Here is a 12068-nt window from a genome sequence, read left to right as displayed (position 1 = left end):
AGGCGCCTTTTTAACAGTGTACTTGCCATCTAGCTACAAACTCTACAATCACATGAAGATCCCCATACACAAAACACAGATTTCATAAACACTGCTTACCAGGTCATTTTTAGTGACAGCACAGCTAAATGAATTGCAATTCACTGTCATTTTCTCAGGGATATTAAAGAAATAGTTAGACATTATGGAAAATATGCTTATTCACTTTCGTCCAAAAACTGAAGTGTGAGAGTGAAAATTCACCATTTTACAAGGGATTATTTTATTGGCCAGGAGCAGCAACTGCCTATACCACTGGTTGCCTGGCAACTGCTCTGGGGACAATAGTCTGTGTTGAATGGCAAACTGTTGTTTTTATGCTTAGTTTTCATACAGAACGAGATATAGGCTATTGTGTTGGTGAGCTTAACAAGTTCAGGTATGGTAGACGGATTGGGTTACCTTTGGAGGCTAATTGTTTTCCCCGTTTCCAGCCGTTATGCTAAACTAAGCTAAATGGCTGCTAGCCCCAGCAGCAAATTTCTCTTACAGAAAGTAAAAAAAATAAATAAAAAAAAAAGCATTTTCCCCAAAATGTGCAAGAGCAATAGCACTTTCTTTACTGGCTGCATATGCATCAATTGCCAAAATACTTCTGTGAAGAACACCACCACTGTTGGTTCATAAAGAGATACTTCAACACCCTTCTCGTCAATTCCTCACCATAAACCTTATAGCACATGTTGCCGATATGTCTTCCCGACTTTAAATCTTTTTTTCAGCTAATTTTTGTACCCATAATTCAGCACACTCTCCCTTCCCATGTGACTACCACGAACCACATAAAGCTGTCATCCATAACTGCTGTGAAGTGACCTGTTGGAACGCTTCTTTTCATTAGGACTTAAGCAGGAAAAGGACAGGGTGGGGGCCCAGTCAGAATGGGCTGCCCCTTAATAAGAGCAGTCACAATTCCCATACTCAGACGACAATGAGTGTGGAGAGAATAAATAAAGACTTGAGAGGGGAGAGATAAAGCGAGCAGACAAGATGAATAGAGCGGCGGAAGATGAGGAGGAGGAGGAGGAGGAATAAGGCAATGTAGTTCAACGAGGCATTGTTGTGAGTCACATAATTGCCACTGCAGGAAGACCTCAGGATTTTGGGCCTGTGTGTGTGCATGTGTGCTCACTGCCGTGGACAAACAGACAGACTCGTGTCTAAATCCTCTTAATCAGGGCTAGACTGTTCTCTAAACCTGTAGATATCATATCTAAACCCTTGTTTAGTGTGCGTGTGCACATGAATGTGCATGAGCAAGCTTCCCAAAGACTTTAAATTAATGGGATTTGTGTAAACAGACCCCAAGGCCTCAGAACATAATTAAAGGTAAAGAAAAGAAGGAAACAGACAGGGGAGGAAAGGCCTTTATATTTCAAGGAGCCTGAGAGATAAATTAAAGATTTTCTGGGTGCAACCATGACTAGAAAGATACCAAGCTGATGATTAGCTTTAACGACAACAAATTAACTCAATGTAAGCTTCCAAGTGTCTTTTTACTATCTTGTGTCTCAAAAAGTTAAATATGCTGCAACATGATATTACAGAAACATGTGGAGGAGTTAAAAATGCACAAGTAGGTTTCGCTGTGCAAAAGTAAAGTCCCTGCTGAATTAAAAAATTAAAAGAATACATGAAACTTTCATTTTTTTCAGAGACTAGCAGCATTTTTCTTGGGCAAATCCACTTCCTACTGGGTCTAGTCTCAGCCATATTAATGATGCCCACAGCCACTACCAATCCCATCACTTTGCATCCTAGTCTGCCTGCTGCAGGCATAACCACATCTCATCTGATATTAACAGCAGCAGAGTTGACAGAAAGACTTGGCCATGTCGGCCTGTCTGGCATGCAAACGGGCACACATGCATGCGCACACACACACCATTACTATCTGCAGGCATATGATCCAATCCCTTGACTTAACACAGGACACAGAACAGAAGTGACTAAGCTCAAATGTTGTAAAGACTGTGTGCACGGTAAAGGCTGACAGGGAGACTGTGAAGCGTCCGCTGCTTCTAAAGTCTAGTCAGCTCAGCTACTGACTTCACATTTTTGGCATTTACTGTTCAAAAGGGTGGCTCTGGTTCTTACTGGTTGGTTGAACAGCAGGCTTGAGACACCCACTTCACAAATTCAAAGACACACACACACACACACACACACACACACACACACACGATGTTGGTTCAGAGCCGTTTGAACTGCCAGGTTAGTTAGCAAGCCTTCAACATAAACAATGGAGAGTGATAATCACAGAATAGAGGATGTGAATGAGTGGTAGGGCCAACACTGTAAACCACTACCTAGTAGTGCTATAGGAGGGGGAATGGGGGGCATGAACAGCTTGTCAGTTTATAATCCGGGGCGTGGTGTTCCATGGTAAATCACAGATTTTTAACAGATTTTGGGGGGTTTCTGGAGAAAGAAAATACTGGATTTTCTCTGGAAAAAAAAGGGAAAATAACTTCTGTTTTAATGGACACTAGAAATAAGGCCGGGTTGATGGTGTAATAAAGAGCCCATACGCATTATTTACTAACTCAAAAAGGTGGATTTAGTGTTAAAATACTTTTTAAGCAACATGCAAATATCAGAATATTAATGCTAAAACTTGGATTAAGACTTTCACCTGCCCTGAGATTGGAGGCTTATTAAGTTGAATTTAAAACAGTGATGGTACCTCCCAGATGGGGGATTATGCTAACCAAGCAGTCGGACTGACAGTGTGGGACTAAGTGAATGCCTTTTGAGTAGATTTGTCAACTCCTCCTACACTTTGGCTAGGTTAACAGTCACCTTACTGAGCCAAAGCAGCCTGATATTAAGCTTTGGGCTTTAACTTCCCTATTTGTTCTGACACTCATAAGGAGCTCAGCATTTCATGGTTAAGGCCACACAGCTGCCTTAGACATCTATGCAGAGGCTTTGGTTTCCAGTGTGGACGCCTGGTAAAGGTCATTCAGAAAAACAGCAATTCGTAACGTCATGTTGTCAACTAATATTTAACGATCTAACAAACGGTTTCTCTTTGGTCCTGGTGTTCCTTGGTATTCAGGACTCTTTTCAAGTCAACATTGTCAACCGTGTCTAAATCTTGATGCATTCCTCAGAAACAAACTCCTCAACTGTGTCCATGTACACAATTTGAGGATACTGGACAATAGCGGTCTTCAAAGGAAAAGGAACTGCCTCCTCCCCCAGCCCCAGCCCCACCCCCCTACCCTACTAAAACTCACTCATCGTAAATTAGTTGGTCTTTCTCTTCCTCTGACAGTGTGTAACTGCAAGGGACAAGTGTGACCAATTCCCATTCACACTCAATACAACAACCTACACTTGAGCTAATTAGGGGAAAAAAAGACTATTCTTCAGCAAACAAGAAAAAAAAAAAAAAGACTGCACACGTGCATATGTTCCGCTCTAGTGGGATTAGAAAAAGCGCTGCATTAGTGATACAGCATTTCATGGTCTATTTAGTCGGTGACTGAGTGTCCCCCCCCACTGTATTTAAATGCAGAGCTTAAGCTGAGCACCAACACACAAACACAAATTCAGCTTAAAGTAGGCAAGATGCTTATACTGTACACATGTGACTTCTATCTCTCCCTGTTTCTCACTCTCATACCCACACACACACACACACACACACACACACACACACACACACACACACACACACACACACACACACACACACACACACACACACACACACACACACACACACACACACACACACACACACACACACACACACACTGAAATTGAAGCCAGAGATCTTTCCTAAAGCCTGCTATGAGGGAGGAAGTGAAGTCGTTCCACCGCTGTCAGAGAATACAAAGGTGGAAGAACAGTTTGGGGCGAGGAGGGGTGTCCAACTTCCTGCTGGGAGAAAGGAAATAAACACTTCCATATGTAATGCCTGCCAGAAACACTACGTGCACACAGAGCTTAAAGTTAATGCAGTAACACAGTGCTGTAAATTTGAGCAGCGCTGGTTAGCAACTTGCACCGCCATTATGAAGGGGAGAATATTTTCCGCTTACAGAAATTTATAGTTGTGAGGCCTCGTTCATCACACCAGCTCCATAATATAATGCTGCTTGGGAAGAAATACACTCTTCCGAAGCGCTTCAATTCCTGATTGGTCTGGGAGAGCAACGGTTGGTTTTACGTGAAGAGGATTCAAATTGTGTGTGCGTGCGTGGTCAAATGCAGCAAATGCCATTGACCGGAGTAACCCACACAAATCATACCTCCTGCCTGGGGAAACCCATGGACTCTGGGCCACTGTGCCACTTTCCATGCCCAGAAAGCATACACATTCATACACAGAGATTGGTTTTACAGTGCTCGTGAAGACCTTTGTTGGCTACAGTCCCTAGCCCCTTGACGTTATCAACACACACCTAACCCTAAACTTTATTACAATTCTATCCTTAAACTCAACGGCCGTCATCTTTCTGTCCTCATGAAAAATACAGTACAATAACGCATACGCGTACACACTATTCTAGAAACTTTGCCAATTATCCACACACACACACAACATGTGCACTAACACCAGAGAGAGCATGACACTTATCTGCTCTCAATCAGAAACCTCGCTGTTGTGACTGTGTGTATAACGAGCATGCGTTTGTGCACCACTGTGTGTTAGATCCATAGTGTTACACAGTGATTGTTTTGCATATGTGGAGCACTAGGTTATCTTCACAAGGACATTATCCATAAAGAAGTCCCGGTGTTTATCAGATGGACATGCCTTATCATTATGTGTATTTCTGTTTGCATACCCAACATACTGCCGGCCATTATATTATTATTGAACTGCATTAGGACAAGGTCAGTAGCTGCCGGTATAAAAGGATGAGGAGTGAGAGTGCATGTGTGCGTTTGTATGTTATAGTCCAAAATTACATAATCCAGTTATTTTCCCACAGTTCTGCCTGATCGATACACTATGAAGTGGAGTGGACTTCTCATGGCTTGGACTCAGCAGCAGTGCACAGGGTGTGCGTTCTGCAGCGAATGTGTGTGTGTGTCCTGAACTTTTTCACTGATACCCAAAGCAAACAATACAATCTCTACAGCAGCACTGGTTAGAGCCTTTTATCAGCTCAGACCGAAACAGAGTGAGTGAGTGAGTGTGTGTGTGTGTGTGTGTGTGTGTGTGTGTGTGTGTGTGTGTGTGTGTGTGTGTGTGTGTGTGTGTGTGTGTGTGTGTGTGTGTGTGTGTGTGTGTGTGTGTGTGTGTGTGTGTGTGTTCGTTCACAGGTCTGAATAGAGCGCTGAAGGTCTCAACCTAACAATTCTCTTTTTACGGTTGGCAATCAACACCAGCAAATGCTTTGTGGATATTAGTGAGCCAAGACACTGCAGCTGTACCTCTCCACACATCCCACTTGATTAAAGTGAGAAAATGGCACAAGCTCTGGGTAAAATTAGGTCACTTAAATTTTACAGATGGCCCTTGTTGCTGAGCATATTTTCCCAATTAAGGCTGATTAGGGAGAGAAATTCCCAGACAGCATAAATTATTAAAAACTTGAAATGGAATCTGATCATGTGACGTCGTATGGCGGTGACACCCAATATCCCCAGATGGGTCCTTGAAAAAAGGGGAAGCTGGGAGCCCCCGAGACTTCGGATTGGTTCAACGTGAGAAGAGAGTTTCCTCCTATTGTCTAAGTCATCACAACGTGCAGAACGGACGGGGGTGCATAATCAACACTGGCTCATGTTACAAGACCGGGATTTTTGACATTCTGAATTCACACTGGTGATTCCATCAACAGTATTTACATGAGTGCTAAATAAAACAACCAGATTGTTTTCTATTTACATGCTCCACAATAGGAAAGATTCAAGAGAGGATTCTAAATGTCCACCACTCGGCACTAGGTTTTGTTTACCGTCTGCCACCGTTTTCTCCTGCAGAAAAAGAGTTTTATCAGAACACACTAACCCCTGCAGTTACTGTGTGGGAGAAGGCAAGTTACCGACAGCACCCGCCACAGTTTGGAATCCCCAGGAAACTAGTAAGCAAGACGTAACTCAAGTGCCTGAGTGAACAAAACTGCAGATATCCTGAAAATTCATAGTAGCCAACAATGAGTGTCAGAACTTTTGATCTGTTTAATCCATTCTAAAACATGGAGACCAGAACTTTCAAACTGGATTAAAGCTCCTACACCCCTATAATCTATCTATCTATCTATCTATCTATCTATCTATCTATATATATATATATATATATATATATATGGCGCAATAAACTGGCGCATAAACTGGCGCAATAAACATCGCAAAATGTTGTGACCTATCACAACAGACACTCCGAGATTTCTTGAGTGAGCTGAAAGAACGTATCAGAAGAAAACTGCACGTAACTGTGATTTTTATTTTTTTTTATTTTTTTTTTTTTAGTGGTGTTGGTGTTTTATATTCAATTCAGTGTTCAATTTGTTCAATAAAAAAAGAATGGTGGAAATGATTCCTTTCATTTGTTTTAAATTCAACACGCAATGGGTCCTATTTTAGCAGAACACTGAAAGCAGCAGAAGTGCAGAACTGAGTTCACTTTAATATCTGTTTATTTATCGCAAGTAATATCGTTATCGGGATATTAAACGTTATCGCATATTTTCTTGATACGAGCAGCCCTAATCGACAGCATACACCTTTATTAGTACGAAAGGACTTCTTTCACAAAAGACATTTTAACCTGTTACAGTAGGAAAAGCACAGGTGTAAACAATACAATAATGAATAAAGCAGAGCCATTGTTGATGTTCTTAGGAACACCTGTGCTTTTCCCACTATGACAAGTCAAAGTGTCTGCTGTGAAAGTGGCCTACTGAGTTTGGTGGCATCACATGCACCAGCATATCTCTGCCCATCTTCGAGCTAATGTTGCGTTCCAGACACAATTTTTAGCCCGTAAGTTACGACTTCAAGTCACGACTCACGACTTGGTAGCGTTCCAGGCAAAGTCCCAACAAAGTTAGCTAGCGGCTACCTAACGCTGACGTTAGCTAGCGTAACTAGCTGATACTAGCGATTTGTAGTCGGCGACATATTTTGGGCTTCATTTAATTAACATAACCTATAGTAGTACACAATCATATGTGTATTGTTTTGATTACAATGTGCGGAGTTACCTTACGTTGCCTATTTATTTCTATTTCTCACTGTTAATCACCGGCGTCTGTACAGCATCAACAGGGGGTCGCCATTGTTGTTTATGTGTGTGTGTGGGACGTCAAAAACTAACTGGGAGTACAACGATCTGGTACGAGTTCACGGGGAGTAAGTTACGGCTTTAACTGCCGTTCCAGGGCGCTTTCACGGCTAGAAGGTTGTGAAAACACGGGTTACGGGTTCCCCGGAACGCAGCTTTAGTAGAGCTTTAATTAGCCAATAAGTGAATGCACCTGTGTGTGGGAACATCTTAAAACTTTAGGTTGTTCTATTTGTGCTCATACATAATTAAGACTGTTGCCAAGTTTTACAATTCAAAGTATTTAGAAGCGTGTGACATAAAAAGGTGCTACATGGAGAATTTTTTAGAAACGAAATTTAAGAACCTAAAAGCCTGAAGCCTTTTTATTCCAAGCAAAGACTACATCGGGTGAAATGGTAAACAAACCCACAGCCAGAAAGCAGGAATCAATCAGAGCTGGGCCACGTATTCCATTAGCCCCGATGCTCCCTATCCCAAACAGGATATTTACATGTTCAGTTGAAGGTTTTCTCCTTCGCTTTACATCAATGTTGGGTGCTTTTCTTTTCCTACTTTTATTTACTGGAAAAATCGTGCAGTCTTCATGTTTTTTTGCCAAAGTGATGGCAAATACAATGTGACACAAAATGTTATAGGCTATGTGTAGGTTGGGGCTGCCCAACTTTCTAGTGAAGTAATACTGTCCTGAAATTAAAGCGGTAGTATTTTGATGCTGAATTCCACATGTAGCGCCTTTAAAAGCATGGTGCCACTTCTGAGTAGGCCCAGCCAATAGCGCTTCCAGCGTTCACAGGTTCTGAATGTGTTAAACTGTCCTTGAAGAGTTGCTGCTCTTTTTGTCTGTCTCTACAGGAAGTTAGTGTGGCCCAGGCTGGCTCTGAGCATCCCCTCAGCAGTCTGCTTTGCCACGCTGGGAGCCTGTCAGAGTGGCTCAGTATCAAACTGCCCTGCCCTGCTGAGTCAAGCTGACCATGAACTAGCCAGACCAGCCACACTGGCCTGATGTTTGCATTTCTGTTAGGTAGGGTTGGGCATCGTTTGGATTTTAACGATTCTGATTCAAATTCCGATTCTTCCTTTTGATTCCCGTTCTTATCGATTCTCGATTCCGATTCTTTGAGGGGTGGAGTTGAAACGGGTCACATGCCTATTTTCACAAATAAGAGGAAAGTTTTATTTTGATTCAATGGTGGTTTGCAGTTTTACAGCTTTTTCAACATAAAATAAAGCCACACTAGAGCGCCGCTTACTGTGCTCCATGGCTGCAACACAACAAGCACCTGGCCGCTACGCAAACCAAAACTTGCGCATGTTAAATTGGGAAGTGATGATTGGATTTGAAACCAAATCCTCCAAACGATTCCAAAACGATTCCAATACAGAAACGAATCGTAATTTTTGAAACGATTCCGATTAGGAATCGATTCTCGATGCCCAACCCTACTGTTAGGTAACTGATGTTCCCATTCCTGTTAGGTGCTTGAGAAGTGTTGCCAGTCTAGCCTGTTTGAGAAATCAACAACCTGAAAAGACCCAGGCCAACTCAGACGTTGCTTATTATCTGCTTGTTTAGTACCTGTATAAATTAATGATCTCTTAATTTATTTCATATGATGTGTATGGCTTACTAAAAATTGAGGGTAAATTGACCCTCAGCTCACATATGCCGTTGTAGCCTAGAAAATATCCAAGTATTACCTGGTATTCATACAGTGATCCAGTGATACAGGAGTCAACGTTTAGCCTAATAGACCTTTTTCGGCAGACACGTTGACATGTCATAGCCTAGTAGGAAAAGCACAGGTGTATTCATAACCATTAACATCTGCTGCATTCCACTTAGGAGAGGCCCTGGTATTGTGCATGCTGACTCACTGAAATAGCTTACTGGGACACTTGATGGAATTTAAGGTTTTCAATTTCAGCTGTGCTTTTCCTACTATGACAAGTCAAAATGTCTGCTGTGAAAAAGTCCATTGGGATAGCTTAATTCTATTTAAAGTAATGGGACGAGTGCCCACTGTAAGGACATGATTAGTTCAGGTGTTGAATGTATTGATCACAGTAATGCAAATGTATTGATCACAGGTGTCTAATAAGCTAAAATGACGTGAATTGACATCATTGGTTTCTTAACATGTGAGCCATTTCAAAAGGTTGGTAAAGAGACAGAAAAAAAAGGGAAGATGAATAAATCGTATTTGAGAACCTGTGATGTTTCTATCCCCCTGGGCCCGACAGGTGGTATTTTGTTTTCCTAGTAGGCTACACGCCAAAGGCCATTCAAAAATCTGTCAATATAACGTGGCCTTGCTCATCGACAGGTGTACAATGTCACGACTTATTGAAGTTTTCACCCACTCTTGAGTTGGATAGACCAATATTTCGCCTGGAGAACATATTTTAACATATAACCAAGTTCAACATTACCCACAAGACTTCTCGGATGCAAAGCCAACTTTAACGTTTCTATTTTGATGAACTTTTAAGCTTAATTGCACGTTTCATGGGTGCCGAATTTAGGAGGGCTTCCTTCTGTTTCAATAAAAAGCTTGTCACAAAAAAACCTGAACCCCTGTCATCTTTCCCAAAACTGAGCAACATTAAAAAAGGTTAGAAGTTTGAACGGAGTTTTGCATGCGCCGCTGCCTCTCCCAAGCCTTACCTTGCCTGACAGTTTTCAACCTGACGGGACCTTTGCAGTTCTTTATCACTGTACGTACGTCGTACAAGGGTAATCCTGAAATGGAGAGATTCTCCACCTCCAGCAGCAGTTCTCCTTCATTTATTTTTCCAATTTTGTAAACCACGGCATCCTCGTTAACTTGCCCGATGTAGGCGAACTCCCCGTTCTCCGCTCCGCCGCGCAGTGGCACATTCAAGTCGCCACTGGCATCTTTCGAGACGGAGCACTCGTTTACTCTGAAGGTCCAGTGGTTTTTCTTTAGCACGGGTTTGGACATGGTCAACAGTTATGAGCCGACACCAAAACTGGCGGGCTCTGCCACTTGGATAAGAAAAAGTGTACAGCAGGAATGCCTCTCAGAAAGTAGACTTGTATCCGAATGAAGTGCAGCAAACTTTCTTTCTCTTCCACAGAAACATGAGTGCCTCTGACAGCGTTGTCCCACCGCTCTCCCGGGATGAGAAATCAAGCCATTCCTGTCGGCTCTAAAGTCACCTGTGTAGATATTGTTTTCATCATTCCCTTAACACCCCTGTAGTTTAATCCACCTTTGTCGATGACATCTTACATCTGCCACGGGTCCCACTCACGTCTCGCTTCCACTTATTAAATCCTCTGTTGTTTGTATAAACTCACTTTAAATGGTGTTTCTTTCGTTTCTTTTCGCGACTGCACTCTTTTCTCTTCGTATTCGACCTTTACCCTTACCGACGGTAGCACTATTTGACAGCCGTTCTCGGCTCGTTTAACCAGGTACGACGCTCTCGTGTACTTAGCTGAATCACATTTCCAGTTCTGGGCTCTGCTGTGGCGCTGGGAATGTGTTGCTGTTCGTGCTGCATTCAAGTGATGTCGGATAGTTCCAGATAGGTTCACACGAACGACCTAACAACAATGTGGCATACAGCCTAGCCTACTTATGTTAAAATATGGAAATAATTGTTAGTATAATATAATTAAAATGGAGGTGGACATTTTCCTTAATCCCTGACGTTTCGAAATGTAAATGTATACATGTTTTTACTACATTTTAAATACATTGAATGTATTTAATATTTCAATAAAAAAAAATTCAAATCTAATTTTAAATGTATAAATTCAATCTGAAACTCTAATAGCCCAATTGTAAACTGTGTCACATTGTATAGCTAGGCTACTATACTGTATACTTATTAACAATGTTTTGAAGCAGATACATTTACACTGCTAAAATAATTAGCCTACAGCTTTTAGGCTACTTAAAAATAACAACATACATATAATTTTATTAAATGCTACAGCAGCTCAGACAACAATAAGTCACAAAAAATCCATATATCCAAGTATATATACTGTATTTCAATCACTATATTTGATGTAATTTGAAGTGAAAGCTTTACTGAGGCCTGTCAATATAAAGTCTTATAATGTCTTGTCGTCAAGTTGCCCACAAGACAAAGCAATATACTGTGTCTATGTTTTGAGTAACTGCTTAAATAGTGCAACTGTTACATTAATATACAGTGCTTAATTTACAGTAGCCTATATCAGCATGGAATTGGGTTGGGTCATGTTTTAGTTTGAGTATCGGAAGTCTGAGTCTACAAAGAGTACATGAAGGCAGCAATATTACAATGAGCGCATGCGTGCTACTCGGGGCAGATATCTTGGCTGCATACCCTTTACATAAAAGTCATTTTGTGTTTACTTCAATCAATTCAAACTATTAAATTGAAATATAGATCACTTCAAAATATAAAGTGTATTGTTATGTCTTTGTCAGACCTTTCCATTGCAAATATTTGTGTTTCTGTTGAGATTTTGGTCAAGGACTTGTCATTATTTGACCTGATACTTAAAGTAAATGTGTTATTCACACTCGAATGACCATGAGGTGATGGTTCTGACTGAAATGCTAGTTGCCAGCCAAGGTTTATACCTGCAATCCAGCATGACAGGATTCCTGCATTTCAGGCTAGACTGGTTGGTTTTCATGTGTGGGTGAAACCTCTCTTTGGTGTGTGCTTGCGTGTGTTTGGCCCTGACGCAGTATTTACAGAAGTATTACATACGTACTTACATCATACATATTTTGTGAATCAATCAAGCTGC

General features: G+C 41.5%; 1 protein-coding gene across 9 annotated transcripts in view; it reads right to left on the bottom strand.

Annotated features, from left to right (window-relative positions):
* The window catches only part of magi1b (membrane associated guanylate kinase, WW and PDZ domain containing 1b), a 155054-nt gene extending 144246 nt beyond the window's left edge, over positions 1 to 10808 (bottom strand). For 6 of the 9 annotated variants that reach the window (XM_039797029.1, XM_039797033.1, XM_039797030.1 and 3 more), the window contains exon 1: positions 9957 to 10808. In XM_039797029.1, the coding sequence (XP_039652963.1) occupies positions 9957 to 10254 (298 nt within the window). In that variant the 5' untranslated portion in view covers positions 10255 to 10808. The remainder of the gene's footprint in view (positions 1 to 9956) is intronic. The other 3 variants (XM_039797036.1, XM_039797038.1, XM_039797037.1) reach the window with 1 other exon arrangement.
* Positions 10809 to 12068: the final 1260 nt, after the last annotated feature.

This window comes from Perca fluviatilis, chromosome 4, assembly GCF_010015445.1.
Source record: "Perca fluviatilis chromosome 4, GENO_Pfluv_1.0, whole genome shotgun sequence".
NCBI classification, from domain to species: domain Eukaryota; kingdom Metazoa; phylum Chordata; class Actinopteri; order Perciformes; family Percidae; genus Perca; species Perca fluviatilis.
The sequence above is the reverse complement of the archived record's forward strand: the minus strand, read 5'-3'. Positions and strand labels throughout refer to the sequence as shown.